Genomic DNA, 16,618 nt, shown 5'->3' on the forward strand with positions numbered 1-16,618 from the left:
CCAGTGTCACGACTTCCGCCGAAGTCGGCCCTTCTCCTTGTTCGGGTGGTGTTCGGCGGTCGACGTCACCGGCTTTCTAGTCACCATCGATCTATTTTTCAGTTTCGTTTTGTTTTGTCTGTTTATACACACCTGGTTTCAATTCCCCCATCATGTTCCCTATTTAACCCTCTGGCTTTCATTTCTGTTTTGTCCGTGATTGTTTGTGCGTTAGGTGTTGTGATGTTTACGTGTGTATTTATGATATTTTCCATTTGTGGAACTTCTGCATCTATTTTGAGTAAAACACTGTGGTTTCACTCAACACCTGTGTCCTGCGCTTGACTCCGATACTTCTCCGCACACAACCCTGACACCCAGGCTGTGTCACAACCGGCTGTGACCGGGAGTCCCATAGTGCGGCGCACATTTGGCTCAGCGTTGTCCGGGTTAGGGGAGGGTTTGGCCTGGGGGGCTTTACTTGGCTCAACGTGCTCTAGCGACTCCTTGTGGCGGGCCGGGCGCCTGCAGGCTGACTTGGGTCGTCAGTTGAACGGTGTTTCTTCTGACACATTGGTGCAGCTGGCTTACGGGTTAAGCGGGTGGGTGTTAAGGAGCGCGGTTTCGCGGGTCATGTTTCGGAGGACGCATGACTCGACCTTCGCCTCCCGAATCCGTTGGGGGAGTTGCAGCGATGAGACACGATCGCAATTGGGATATCACGAAATTGGGGAGAAAAAGGGGGTAAAATTAAAATAAAATAAAAAGATTGCACTATACAGTATCAATCTGCATGTATGCATTTACGCATGAATGGGTGTGCTATTGTGGTGCTATTTTGCTGCTATTGTGGTGTGTGTTGAGGTTTCTCTCATTACCATGCACCCTCAACACAGGCCTTTGTGAAGAAGACTTGAAGTCTCCTTGAAGTCTCCCTTCTTTACTCTGTCCTGTGTGAGTCAGTGGCTGTGTGTCTCAGGGGAGAGGAGGCTCTTTATTGGAGCCCAGACTACACTGTGTGACGCTGCCAGCTGCCAGCTCTGGTCTCCTCTACAGGTGGTAATATCATCTAATGGGATTTGGCTCCCCTCGTCTCTGGGTCCTCCTGCCCCTAGCACCACAACCTCTACCTTCACTTATACTACGGGTACAGGCAGGGTCCATCTGGGGAGACCATCTACAAGCATTGATGCCAACCACAGTGTGCTATGACGCCATCCATCTCAACATCAAGCCTCTCTTTTCAGTCTATTGAAAAGGCTGTTTGCCAGTTTCTATCTCTGTTCCTCTGAGGGAGATGGACATTTTACATCTCCCTTTATGGAACAGGGGCAACTGCGGCGCAGTCTACACACATGCTGGCAAAAACACAAGCACACACACACACACACACACACACACACACACACACACACACACACACACACACAGATCTTGTCACCTGCTGTACCAGTTACCTAATCGTAATTGTCTTAGTATAGTATAGACCCCCCCCGATTTAATGTGGGTGTGTTAGCATAGACTGAGTCATTGTCACTGGCCTATTTTGAACATTGTGCAATCCCAACTTCTGACTCACACACAAGCACAGCTTTGAAATAAAATGACTGGTGACACTTTATTTGGAAAGTCTGTAGAGCATCTAGAGATGGACTATCCTAGCTCTAACCCTAACCTTAATCCTTCTCCTAACCCTAAATGTAGTCCTTACCCTAACCCTAACCCTTACCTTAACCCTTACCCTAATCCTTTTTCTAAACCTCAACCTAAACGTAACCTCAGCAAGCAGTTAGTATGCCCATCAGTACAGTATCTAGAGATGGAAAATCTGGACTATCCAAATAAAGTGTGACGAAATGATTAGCTGACAGTATCTGTGTCAGGAATCTTGCTTCCATCCACATTTAACAACTGCATGAGGCTTGTATCGTGTCCCAAAATATGTCCAGCTGCTTTTCACAAGAAAACATTTCTCTAAACATAGTATTTACTGGTATAGATTGTATCCGGTCATTTGCCTGCAAATTACCCTCCACTTATCACATCAGTACCAACACTATAAGGAAATCTATTCCCCAATATTACAGTATTAATTTTCAGTCTGGAACACAACAACATCTCCTTTTTGGGTAAACGAGGGTAAACGAGATCCAGGCCTGGGTAAACGAGATATCCTTTTTGGAAAATAGAGAGTCAAGATCATCTGCATCAATTTCCACAAATGAAAAATGTGTGACAGCATGCCACAGGATCTCTAATCACATCCCCTGCTTAGTTATTGTGGTCTTGGCTCTTGTTTGCCATGTCCTTAGGCCTAGATTGAGGTTGGCTGGCGGGAGAACAGACCTACCTACCACAGCTCTCCAGCGATGCTGGGTTTTAGGCTAAGACAGAATAACAACAGGTCTGGAGACAGTCCTGAAGGCTCTGAGAGGATTACCAAGTATAGTTCCCGAGATCAGGAATCAATCGTGCTGATATCTGGGGTTGTGATTTGAAAACAGAGCATCTGGGAGCTGAGAAAGTAGGTAGCTCTATGTACCTGGGTTCATACCGATCACAGACTGAAGATACATAGTGACCAAGTTTCCTTCCTTCGCTAACAAACTGTTACGCTCGTTGAAAGATGGATTGTACCAAGGTGAAGCGTGGTAGGCGTACATTTTTTATTTTATTTAAATGACACCGAAAAACAACAAAATACAAAAACAAACGTAAAGCTATATGCAGTGCAGAAAGCAACTACACACAAACAAGAATCCACAAACTAAGGTGGGAAAAAGGGCTGCCTAAGTATGATCCCCAATCAAACAAAGATAAACAGCTGCCTCTGATTGGGAACCATACTAGGCCGACAAAGAAATAGAAACATAGATTTGCCCCAGTCACACCCTGACCTAACCAAATAGAGAATAAACAAGGCTCTCTAAGGTCAGGGCATGACACAAACACAACATCTAACAATCATACATTTGTTACATTTGTTATTTACTGGTGCTACAATAGCTTTATCAGTGCTTGGAGAGACCGTGTAAAAATTGCTGCCAATAGTCATAATAAGTACTGTTCTGAATTTCCCTGAGACCTAGCTATGGGTGTGCATTGCAGTTCTCCTTTATGTAAACTATCGTCTCAACCCTTGAGAAAACATATTTGCATGAACGCCATTCATAACAAACTATCATTACAGAAATATTCATTAAGAAAACATCCTTCTTCAGAAAAAAGAGAGCTATTGTCGAGTTGATGCAACTACAGTGCTAAGCGATAGAAGGAAACGGAGGATTCAAATCCTATGACTATGCAGCCTAAACTACTGACAGTTTGAAATGATTTGAAATAGGCCTAAATCCCTCACATGAAACAATAGCTACTGTAGTAAAGAAGGAAATCTAATTAAGAAAGATAGTAGAAATGGAGCTAACAAAGAATAGAGGGAAGACACAAATAAAGAAATGTATAATGAGTTTTATGATGCTCTGTGTTTTCACATTTTTATACATTTTCCAAGAGCTGTGGCAGTTTGTTTATTAAGGAACCAGGTCCATTCCATTCCTCGGGCAAATCAAGTGTTGTTGGTGGAGTTAAAAAGCCCATAACCTACCTGGGATATGAAGCAATGTCAACAAACTATGAGTCAACGTCTGACCCCAATCAAGTTCAAAGTATCCAGAGAAATAGTCTATTCTCAAATCTGTCAGACAGGACAAGAGGCCTGCCAGTCTAAACCAGACAGCTGATGTACAAAGTATACAGGGCGTGTAAAGCCTYCTCACTTCCCATCTTTATCATCACACAGACAGACAGTAGACCAGACAAGACAGAGAAAAGCTTCATTTTACGTCCTTCAATCATGACAACAACAATTACAAGCTGTACTCCAACTGCCATCCTCTCCCGACAAATATCCGAAAATAAATTATTACGAAACATAAATTGATGGCCACTTATAATCTCAGGGGTTGGGGTAGAGGGGGGGTCATAACAAATAATTATGAAACATGACTGGTTTATCAGTAATCATTTCTGTGGGGGGTTCATAAGGGTGCTCACAGAGCCTAACACAGACCATCATCCGCTTAATGTTGAAACTTGCATAAGCCTTTTAATTGTCCAGGTTTACTGACATTCTCATTTATGGCTCCTGCATTTTACATCATGTAAATACATCACAATTAGCAATGCTTCTCTATCCATCGGAGCGACAAACAGAGAACGAGCTGAGAGTCACCTCAACAACGTTTTGTTCCTATTCAGTGAGGTGCTGAGGGGTCACCTGTCTAGCTACTACTTGTGCTATACTCTTTCTTCCCAGGCTCCCTCACTCCTAATTGGCATCTCCTTTTATCGCTTGTGGAATGATTGAACAGTTTTATCGTATTCCATTATGGAAATGCAGCCTGAGAGGCAATCAGGACTGCTTAGTATCTCCACATCACCTGATGTCATTTCCAGATGTAATGTATGCAAGGGAAAGTGCCTGCCTTTAATGCTCCTTCATAATAATTGATAAAAATTCGTACATATAATGAATGTTAAGTACTTTACCTGGACGTTCTCCCGGAGGTCTGTGGCTTCCCTCAGAGGCTGGGTGGATGCTCTGAAGAGCTCGTCTACCACCTTGATACCGGTGGTCTTGCTGGAGGTGTACTCACGAGCCTTCTTGCCCTTCCTCACCGACAGGCCTCTCTTGTGGGCCTTGCCMCCTCCCCTTCTGTTGGTGATGGCCACATGTACGAACAGGGTGCARTTGGGTAGGAACTCCCCCGTCAGCGACTGCAAGGGGACGTGCCTGTAGCCYGGCTGCAGACATTCAAAGGGGATTGTGTACTGGCCGATGAACTCGTCTCCGATGTAGTCGTCGTCCAGCACTACRAAGCGTAGWGCCGCCAGCTCCGGYAGGTTGATCTGGAACTCAAAGCTCTCGTCGAAGACRGGGTTGTCTCCGTTTTGAGAGACCGTCTTRGTCCTCTGCTCGGCRCAGTCGGCCGGGATGCCGTGGATCTCYGCATAGATGTAGGGTTCCACCACGTCTCCCTTTGCAGCRGAGCCCCTGGGCTTRGGCAGRTTCTGCCCGCTGATCACCTTGATGTGGAGAAGCTGGGCGGACACCCCTGGYAGGGATTCCCTGGCRTTGGCGCTGAAGTATGACACCTCCTCCCTCATGATGGCCGGCCGCARCACGTAGCCACAGTTCCCGTTCTGCCTGAACCATCCCAGGTTGAGGTCCATCATCAGGCCYGGGGTCTGGTAGTTCATGGCTACAATCTGGCAACCACACTTCCAGAAGTCCTGGGGGTTCATGTTACTGGCGTCGATCCGCATCGGAGTGGGGTACACCCTGGAGAGGAAGCGCTTGTTGTAGCACACAAAGTCCTCGGGGAACTCGTTGGCGAACCTGTTGGCGTCGACCTCATTGAAAGAGCACATCTCCCAGTATTTCTGATCCCTCTTGGARATGTCAAAGTCCCTGAACTGCACTGACTTACAGAGGGAGACCAGGTCCGACAGTTCCTTACACAGCCTCAGCCGTTTGCAGCCAAGGCCRTTGAGATGGTCYTTATCATCTGCCCCCACCCTCCTGGACATCTCCAGACCCTCCTCCTCATCAGTCACCTCCCCCTCTGACTCRGGGTAGTTTGGGGGCAGCCGCTTGCCCTTCAGCAGGATCTTACCCTTGAGTTCCTCTGGGGAGGGTAGGTAGTGGTCCTCTGAGCTGGGGKCATCCAAGTACAGCTTGTCTCCAAGGATCTTCTTCATGTGCTGGGCCATGACCCTCTGCTGGGGGATGCAGCAGTGTGTCACCAGGCAGAGGATGAGGGGGTACTCAGAGCTCTCAAATGCATACTGGTTTATAATATCCAAGACCTTGCAGAGGGCTAGCTGAGATGCCACCGAGTTCCCCACGTARACCACAGGTTCGTTGTCMGGGCCRTCCCACACAATGACCTCCAGGCTGCGGCAGCCCATCTTCAGGGCCCGGATGTAGCTGCTGATGTCGGAGGAGCCCCAGAAGTGGTCCTCKAGGAGGGAGGCRTTGTGCGAAGAGTTGATGTAGTAGTGGGAGAGCGGCTGGCTCATGTCCTGRCACACCCGCTTGTGCTGGGGGTCGAAAATGTGACACTCTGAGGAGAGGAGGTAGTGMGTGAAGCCATCAATGGAGAGGCTGGCCTTCTCCCGGCCCTCGGCGGAWGGCTCGTACTTCTGRACGATGYCCCGGCACATGTCCTCCGTCACGCCCTCCATGCCCTGCTCCACCTCCACAAACAGCATCAGGTCCTTGCTGTCCAGGTACTCCTTGTTGCTGGAGAACTGCACCAGCAGGAAGAAGATCTCTGGCCTCGTGCACAGCTCGCAGTAGGCCTCCACAAAGGTTTCCATGTCAATGTCCTCCCCATACTGGTCTTTGGCCTTCTGGAGCTCCTTGAACTTCAGCTCTATCCGGGACTCCTTCATGCCCGGGTTGAGCCCCTTGATGATCTGGGTGGCCCTGAACAGGTCGATGTGGCCATTCCTCTCCATGTCAGCCAGCTCAAACACCGATCCGATCCAGGAGGTCCTCAGGCTGGGCTGGCTRGGCTCAACCACATCTACYGTGTGCCTCCCGTARGAGACCAAGTAGCGGAGKCCCATCACCCAGGTGCTGACYACATCAGCYGTGCTGGCCACCAGGTCCAGAGACTCATAGTTGTCCCCGTAGATGATGGAGAAKGCACACTCGTCTGGRAACTGGTCGGACAGGCCATTGCTRCGCAGCACAGGGGTCTTCTTMCCCAGACGGACCTCCTTGATGCTCTTGATCTCCAACTTGGCTTTCTCTGAGTCCTTCTTGGAGGGCTCCCAGCGGAGCCAGTGCATGTCCGGGTCMAGKAGGAAGTARCGGTTGTACATGCGCGAGTTGGAGCGCACCTTCTTCATCTCGCAGCCCTCCATCATGAAGGCCATGCAGGCGGCTGTGCTGTTGATCTTACGGTCGTTGGGCATGGAGCTGAAGGAGACAGTCTTCTTCTGCCTCACCTGCCTCTGCTTGGAGCCATCCTGTAGAGAGTGAACGAGAGAGAGAGAGAGATCGAGAGAGAGTGTCAGCAACACATTGGCTTTTCTCTTTCCAAACACATCCACATAAAACAGATTGATGAGACTGATATATTACTTTGATTGCATAAGCCAGGAGAGTCAAAAACTAGGGAGACAGAGCAGAGCAGTCCTTTCATCGCAAGGAGAGTTTACAGCTACGTGGATGGATGTGTACAATGTGGACACAAAATTTCAACACAGACTGTCCCTGTGCTGCTGGCAGGTAAARATGGATCTGATTTACCTCCCTCTGGGCTGTGCTAAACCACACTGGTCCTGACGGCAGGCATTAATAACCTGTCATCAGAAGACCAGTTATGGAGGACATGGTGGACATTTGTGTTTTCACGCAGTCGCCCCCCTTCCTTCCCCTGCTCACCCCTCACCAAGCCAAGCCCCCGGAGGCTTGGTCATTAGTGCCAGCACAGTGCCATGGACGCCCCATGCCGTGCCTGCTCTGACATCTGACCGCCGGAAGAAATAACAAAATCAATGCTATTTTTAACAGATTCATAACATTGTGCAACACAAAGACATTGGCCTTTGGGATGATAATCAGATGCATGTGCAAAATGTATATTTCCTTGTATGATTATTCAGCTCCCAGTTTACATTGTGTAACTGCGTGGTGAAGGCTCCCACGGTCTCTCCTCAAGACAAATGGTAATATAATGCAGGCCGTATGAGGTCTGTTTCCGCTTAGAAGTGCAGCACTCAGTTTAATGAGAGGGCTATGAGGCAACGGATACCATTTTGTGTTGGCTAATGTTTCAATAGTGTAATTCCTCAAACACTCCTAAGGGCCTTCAAAACACATTTTCAAACTACAATAGAGCTGCAAATGAGATTTTGTTATTTTATCTTATTGCACACTCACAGGACTCTACACATTCACTCACACACACTCACATTGACACTCCAACACACACACACACACACACACGCGCACACACACACACACACACACAAATATCGTATTGGAATTGACCAATACTTACTTACTTCTTACTTCGTGTTCTTCTTATTCTTACTTTTATTTCTCGTGTGGTTTTGTTCTACTTTACTTTGTTTGATAGTACTACGGATATTGATTACTGCATTGTTAGAATAAGAGCTTGCAAGAAAGGCATTTAACTGTACTTGTGCACGTGACATTAAAACTTGAAACTTATCAGGAGGGGGAATTAATTAACTTTGTATATTCATTTCTTTGTTAGAGGCAGACAACAGGCACTAGCAGAGCCGGTCTGCAATATTTGCAGAGCCCAGTGCACTTCTAATTAGTCTTATCTCCCTCAGTAACTCCTGGGCAGCTCTGGATCCTTACAGATTATATTATAAGACTGGGGAGACAGAGATAATGAGAGAGAGATAAACAGAGAGAAATAGAAAGACAGAGACAGGCAAAGAGGCTCCATACCTCCTGCCAAGAAATGGGGAAACTTTCATTGTAACTGGCTTTCAGACCTACCACTGTACAGTATAGTAGATATTGTCCAATATCCCTATTGGACCTGTGTACTAAGATGGAGTGAGATAACACACACACACACACACACAGGGAATAATGACATCTGTGACACTAACTATTCCAAATGTGTATGAATCGGAATCTCCTTACTGAAAGATAAAGTGGGAATCGACTTGTAAGAGGTATTCATGAAGGTAAATCAGACATAATGAGCTATCGGCTTGTCACTTGCCATCGACTTAACTGAGCTCCGAAATCTTTCATGACACTAAATGGCGGAAAGATACTCAGTCTAGCTCTACTGTCTGTGAATCTGAACTTTTTGTGAATCCTCTCTATTTGAATAAGTCTAAACTCTGAGACTTTACTTTGTGTTTTTGGAAGGAATAAGGTCCCAGGGTCATCTAGGAGTGTGTATGTATGCCCCTCCCCACCTCAGCAGATGCTTGTACAGACCCCCCCCAGAGCAAAGCCATCCATCTTACACCTGACAGGCAGTAGTAGACAATGCCTGATGCGACATCACGATTTCTCCAAAAAACAAGCATATCTCTGTGAAATGTCAACAGAGTACTGAGTGTAGCGCAAGCTTTTTATTTTCAAAGCCTTTAACATTTAATTCAGCTCGTGTCATGTTCAGTTTTTATTTTTGAGACCCACGGAAACAACATTTCATATGACCACCACAACATGTAAAATCCTCAAAGCGGTATCACTTTGTCAACAGAGCTCAGTTCTTATTATCGGATGTATTAGGTTACAAAATCCGACTTCTTGGACATAATGTTAGTGATATGTTAGGGAAAGACCCCACTGAACGACTCAGAACATATTTGTCTTTTATAACATAAGGAAGTGAAATTTCACCAAAGCGCGTTTTCACCCAATCTGGGCAGAGTGGGCGGACAGCTTATAAATCATTGAATTTCAACCTTTTGAAGTCAGAAGGTATTAGCCCTGGTTGAAAATAATGAAATGCCTAGTCCATTATGGATTCTCAGCACAGCATGTTAAAGCGTATCAGTAACAGATGGAGTGTTGTGGACCTGTACACAGACCACACAGATCAAAGGGTAAGCACAGTAAAAAAAAAGTCAAGTTAAAAATAAAAAACAGCCTCCAGTCAACAGCGAAAACAGGCCTTGTCTTTACCAGGGCACCCCACCACGGGGGCAGGGCCATGGGAGCCATAAACAATCGAAGGAAGGATAAATGCAGGTGTTTGTTTTTCGTTTCCCCTTTCCAATAAATTCTTGGCATTTGCATACAGTTGTTGTGCGAAACAGTGGCAGGAATCATCGGGGCATAGTAAAACATGAACATTTACATTTACATTTAAGTCATTTAGCAGACGCTCTTATCCAGAGCGACTTACAAATTGGTGCATTCACCTTATGATATCCAGTGGAACAACCACTTTACAATAGTGCATCTAACTCTTTGAACCACCTGCAAGATGGTCTGTTGGTTCAGCTGGAGGGAAGAGAAGCGCTACTTCACTCTCACTCAACAGACACCAGTGGTACAATAATAATAACAATCATAATCATTTGTCCTATTTCACACGTGTGTAATTGGAAATGTGTTTTTTGCATATCCCACTCCCTCTGACACACCGTTGGAGAGTGGGGTCACGGCCAGAGGTCAGCCATTACTGACTGTGACCCTGGAGAAAATTAGGGTTAAGTGCCATGCTCAATGGGACATCAGATTTTTTTATCCTAGTCAGCTCGGGGATTCGAACCAGCAAGCGTTCGGTTACTGGCCCAACGCTAGGCTACTTGCCCCCAGCCTAACAGGTGATTTAGAGGTGAAGGGGCTGTGTGAACCACTCCACAGAGGGAGTAAGATTGTGTCCCAGATCACACCCTATTCCCGAAATAGTGCTCTACTTTTGATAAGGGCCCAGTGCACTATATAGGGAATAGACTGCCTTTGGGACGCAGTTCACAACATCATGGACCACCACACCACCACCCACCCTGCATGGGCTCCCCATCCCCTCCCCCTGCTCCCTTTCCTCCAATACACTCCCCTCTCTCCCCCTAGCGCCCACATCGATGACGCAGGGGGCAATAATTACGAGATCACATTTCACCCCCATTCTGGACTCTTTAACGTCACCCTGGCTCCCATGTCCCTCCCCATTTGGCTTCTTCACGGGACGAGAAAAGTACAGACGGCGACTCAGAGAGTCTATTTTAGTCCCGTACCAAAAGGAGAACTGATACACTTGTCGTTTTCTTCTGTTTTAAGAGTCCACCAGACTGAGCTGCGTGGTGCACTGAGGATGTGTCTATGCGTGAGGGAATCTCTCTCAGACAGAAAGCAGATAGAAGGAGGAGGAGGAGGAGGAGGAGGAGAAGGAGGAGGAGGAGGAGAAGGAGGAGGAGGAGGAGGAGGCGAAGTGTTGAACATGGGGGATTGTTTCCAGGTCTGCCTCCTTTTGGGAAGTGCTGTGAGCACTAAAGGTCAAAGGGTGTGGGTAATCTTGTGTTTCATTAGCCGACCCTACGTGAAGTTATAATTAGCTTGAGGGCTCAGCAGGACAAGCTGTTGCTCTCTGATCTCCCTTCATCACATTAAAGCAGGCACACAGAAGGTGAGTGTGTGTGGGATCTGTGTGTATACATGCCTGGGCACGGGTGTGTGTGGACTACAACATTTTAATTGTCACACAGATACTGTTTTGTTGAGTTTTCGTCTTGATTTAACCTACATCAGCTGCATTGACTGCCAGAGATGGTTGGAGAACTTTGGGCTTTGTTGTTCGATTGTTCAATTAAACCACAGTCCTAAAAGGACTGCAGGAGACAAGAAGGTCACGATAACAAAAAAATCGACACAAAATCAAATACAGTAATTAGTCAGTCAGGACGACCCTTTCACATGTTATTCTCGGCCACTTCCGTTAAACCTCCAATTCCTGTTTCCTAGACCCATGCACAATGCACATACCAATAACCCCGTCCATGCATCTCTCTCTCCCCTCTCTGGCTCTCTCGGTCCATTTCCCTCTCTCTGTCTCTCTCTCTCACCCTTTCCATTCTCCACATCCCCTCTCTCTGTTTACCCCTTCCCCTTCATGTTCTCACCCCTCCCTCCAGGCTGTTTCCTGGCAGAGATGTCAGTTCGTCCCATCCACGTTCTGGTGGTCAGCTCAGCTGCAGGTCGACTTGGCCAAATCTCGCCTCCCTCACCTGTTGCTGCTGTCGCTGGGGTGACGGGGGTATTTTGGTAACCATGTGTGAAGGCGTCTGAGCGCCCCCAGCGGGGTCAGGGTGGGTGGGGATGGGGGGGTTCATGACTGGGCCTGATGGAGGGGTGACGCTGATGGGGACAGGCAGGCTGTGAGACAGGCCCCATCGTCCTGTGAAGGGCAGCGTCACACCCGCTCTCCTCACATCAACCCTGTCTGTCTGTCTGTCTGTCACACGCTCGTCTGACTACCGCTAACCCTTAAACAGGTCCGACGTGGAGAATGCTCCTCACTTAACTATAAAGACAACCAGTGTGACAAACCTTGTGAGGTCCTCTGTAGTGGGTACACAAGACTGGTTTGCTAGATCTGGAAGAAGATATTTCCTGTTTGACATAAAATGTCTACTTGATTGGCTGAAAGTCAAGTCAGTTTATAATAGAAATAAGGCACCTTGGGGGTTTGTCGTATATGGTCAATATACCACGGCTAAGGGCCGTATCCAGGCACTCCGCATTGCGTCTTGCCGAAGAACAGGCCTTAGCCGTAGTATATTGGCCATATACCACACCACCTCGGGCCTTATTGCTTAAATATCCCACTAACTGCATATTATGAACCTTATGATGGTGCCTACCTCCCACCTCCCATAGGGAAGACTTGGGAGGTTGCTGCAAGGTATATGTACTTCTTTATCCATCACTATGATCAGAATCCATTAGCTCCTCTCCAAATCACCCATACCTTTCTCATGTGTTCCTACCCTCTGTCTATCATTCCCTCCCCCAGCCCTAGGAATGCAGCCCTATCAGGCCTGCCCTGGCCCTGCCTGCCCCTCCCCAGGGCCAGATGGGAGTCTGTGGAGGACCTCGGGGGGTGCCCTGTCTGCCTGACCTATCCCACTACAGCATGGCTACACAGGGCTGCTCAGAGAGAGAGAGAGGCAGTGGAGCTGCACACTGCTCTTACATACACAAACAAACAGCTCAGACACTCAAATAACACACATCTCTACACAGGATAGACAAGGCTGCTGCCACATGCCAATGCACAGGCATGTGAAGTGTGAAGGCATGTAGAGTGTGAAGGCATGTGAAGTGTGAAGGCCAACAGTGTGTTTTTCTGTGCTGAATGCACAGCGTTGAATAGGACAGTGGTGATGGTTATCTCTTCCTGTGGGACTTATTGCTCCATTCACTACGCCACTGCACCGGCAGACCTGTCTGGGTTGCTTAGTACTAGAGCAAACGACTCTGCTAAAGTCCTTGTACTACATCCTCTGCAACAAGTAGAATGCCATGAAGAACTCCATGGAACTCTAGCTGGAGCCATGAATAACACACACCACAGGGCCGTGGGGGAAAGGGAAGACAAGCGGAACAGAGGAGAGCGGATGACGTCATCTTTCTCCATCTCTCCAAACACACAGTGACTCATGGGGGAGATGAGCAGAGGAAGGGATCAGAGCATGAAAGCCTACACACAGACACACACAACGGGACAAGCAGTCACGCCTCCGGTTACGCTACACTGTCCTGCATACATACAGTACATACAGGCAGAGGAGCCAGACAGCCATAAGCCTGGTGGATTTGACAGGCCAGCGCCGGCCGGTGAGGTGAGCCCTGCAGCATGTCCCAGCACCGTGACAGGTCATCAGGGGTTAGACTCCACTGATCTGGCATTACCACACCATGCAGGCATTACCCAACCTCCTCTTTCCCTCATCACCATCACACACTGGGTGATATCTGAATCCAGCTACAGCCTGTGCTGAGCACACATCACTCACCTTTTACAAGGGCAAAACGCAACAGAGAGCAGCAAAGATGTGGAAAGAGATTGGCGAGGAGAGACAGAGAGAGAGGAAGAGAGAGATTCACACAGCCAGTGTCAACATTCTGGTATTTGTTAAGCTAATCTCTCACATGAAGGCAGTTTAGAGTCTCACATGGTGAGTTTGAATCTCACCCACGCAGAAGTTGTTCATGAGAAAATCTGTCTTAACAGAATCTCAGCAAGCCAGTCTGAGGAAATCCCACTCAGTGAAGCCATCCAAACCCACGACTCAGCAGCACTGTTCCAGTTTTAACAGACGTACACTACCACTCAAAAGTTTGAGGTCACTTGGAAATGTCCTTGTTTTCCAATGACAACATACATGAAATGAGTTGCAAAATGAATAGGAAATATAGTCAAGATGTTGACAAGGTTATACATAATGATTTTTAATTGAAATATGAATTGTGTCCTTCAAACTTTGCTTTTGTCAAAGAATCCTCCATTTGCAGCAATTACAGCCTTGCAGACCTTTGGCATTCTAGTTGTCAATTTGTTGAGGTAATCTGAAGAGATTTCACCCCATGCTTCCTGATGCACCGTACGGTCAAACTGCTCCCACAACAGCTCAACAGGGTTGAGATCTAGTGACTGTGCTGGCCACCCCATTATAAACAGAATACCAGCTAACTTCTTCTTCCCTAAATAGTTCTTGCATAGTTTGGAGCTGTGCTTTGGGTCATTGTCCTGTTGTAGGAGGAAATTGGCTCCAATTAAGCGCCGTCCACAGGGTATGGCATGGCGTTGCAAAATGGAGTGATAGCCTTCCTTCTTCAAGATCCCTTTTACCCTTTACAAATCTCCCACTTTACCATCACCAAAGCACCAAAATAAATAATGAAACATGCTCAATTTGGTTTAAATAATGCAAAAACACAGTGTTGGAGAAGAGAGTAAAAGTGCAATAGGTGCCATGTAAAAAAGCTAACGTTTAAGTTCCTTGCTCAGAACATATGAAAGCTGGTGGTTCAATATTCCCAGTTCTTGAATGTTCCCAGATATTAGGTTGCAGTTATTATAGGAATTATGACGAGTTGACTATTTCTCTCTATACCATTTGCATTTCATATACCTTTGACTATTGGATGTTCTAACAGGCACTTTAGTATTGCCAGTCTAATCTCGGGAGTTGATAGGCTTGAAGTCATAAACAGCACTGTGATCAAGCATTGCTAGAGCTGCTGGCAAACGCAGTAAAGTTTGAATGAATGCTTACGAGCCTGCTTCTGCCTACCACCGCTCAGTCAGATTGCTCTATCAAATATCAAATCATAGACTTAATTATAATATAATAAACACAGAAATACGGGCCTTTGGTCATTAACTATCATTTCGAAAACAAAACGTTTATTCTTTCAGTGAAATACGGAACCGTTAGGTATTTTATCGAACGGGTGGCAACCCTAAGTCTAAATATTGCTGTTACATTGCACAACCTTCAATGTTATGTCATAATTATGTAAAATCCTGGCAAATTAGTTCGCAACGAGCCAGGCGGCCCAAACTGTTGCATATAGCCTGACTCTGCGTGCAATGAACGCAGGAGAAGTGACACAATTTCCCTAGTTAATATTGCCTGCTAACATGAATTTCTTTTAACTAAATATGCAGGTTTTAAAATATAATTCTGTGTATTGATTTTAAGAAAGGCAAAAGATGTTTATGGTTACATACATTCGTGCAACGATTGTGCTTTTTTCACGAATGTGCTTCTGTTAAATCATCACCCGTTTGGCGAAGTAGGCTGTGATTCGATAATAAATGAACAGGCACCGCATTGATTATATGCAACGCAGAACAAGCTAGTTAACCTAGTAATATCATCAACTGTGTGTAGTTAACTAGTGATTATGTGAAGATTGATTGTTTTTTATAAGATAAGTTTAATGTCAGCTAGCAACTTACCGTGGCTCCTTACTGCACTCACGTATCAGGTGGTCAGCCTGCCACGCAGTTTCTTTGTGGACTGCAATATAATCGGCGTCCAAAAATGCAAATGACCGATTGAACATTTGGCATCGGCCCTAATTAATCGGCCATGCAGATTAATCGGTCGACCTCTACCCCAGACCATCACATTGCCTCCACCATGGTTGACAGATGGCGTCCAGCACTACTCCAGCATCTTTTCATTTTTTCTGCATCTCACAAATGTTCTTCTTGGTGATCCGAACATCTCAAACTTAGATTTGTCTGTCCATAACACTTTTTTCCAATCTTCCTCTGTCCAGTGTCTGTGTTCTTTTGCCCATCTTAATCTTTTCATTTTATTGGCCAGTCTGAGATATGGCTTTTTCTTTGCCATTCTGCCTAGAAGGCCGGCATCCTGGAGTCGCCACCACTGTTGACGTTGAGACTGGGGTTTGCAGGTACTATTTAATGAAGCTGCCAGTTGAGGACTTGTGAGGTGTCTGTTTCTCAAACTAGACACTAATGTACTTGTCCTCTTGCTCAGTTGTGCACCGGGGCCTCCCACTATTCTGGTTAGAGCCAGTTTGCGCTGTTCTGTGAAGGGAGTAGTACACACTTGCATGGAATAGCCTTCATTTCTCAGAACAAGATAGACTGACGAGTTTCAGAAGAAAGTTATTTGTTTCTGGCCATTTTGAGCCTGTAATCGAACCCACAAATGCTGACGCTCCAGATAATCAACTAGTCTAAAGAAGTCCTTCCAATTTTATTGCTTCTTTAATCAGAACAACAGTTTTCAGTTGTGATAACATAATTGCAAAAGGGTGTTCTAATGATCAATTAGCCTTTTAAAATTTGATTGGAACACAGGAGTGATAGTGGCTGATGATGGGCCTCTGTACGCCTATGTAAATATTCAATTTAAAAATAATCTGCCGTTTCCAGCTACAATAGTCATTTACAACATTAACAATGTCTACACTGTATTTCTGATCAATTTTATGTTATTTTAATGGACAGAAAACACACTGCATAGTGAACTAACTCATGATGGATTTAGGTGGATTTAGCTACTAGCTATACTAGCGTTCAACCAAGTTTGGGTCACTTAGAAACTGTCCTTGTTTTTTAAAGAAAAGCAA

General features: G+C 46.2%; 1 protein-coding gene across 1 annotated transcript in view; it reads right to left on the reverse strand.

Moving 5' to 3' along the window:
• Nucleotides 1–4,272: 4,272 nt before the first annotated feature.
• LOC139029507 (inactive phospholipase C-like protein 2) overlaps nt 4,273–16,618 on the reverse strand; it is a 282,717-nt gene continuing 270,371 nt past the window's right edge. Inside the window, exon 2 of the mRNA XM_070449616.1 lies at nt 4,273–7,017. Coding sequence (XP_070305717.1) covers nt 4,477–7,017 — 2,541 coding nt within the window. The 3' untranslated portion in view covers nt 4,273–4,476. The remainder of the gene's footprint in view (nt 7,018–16,618) is intronic.

This window comes from Salvelinus sp. IW2-2015, linkage group LG20, assembly GCF_002910315.2.
Source record: "Salvelinus sp. IW2-2015 linkage group LG20, ASM291031v2, whole genome shotgun sequence".
Taxonomy (NCBI): Eukaryota; Metazoa; Chordata; class Actinopteri; order Salmoniformes; family Salmonidae; genus Salvelinus; species Salvelinus sp. IW2-2015.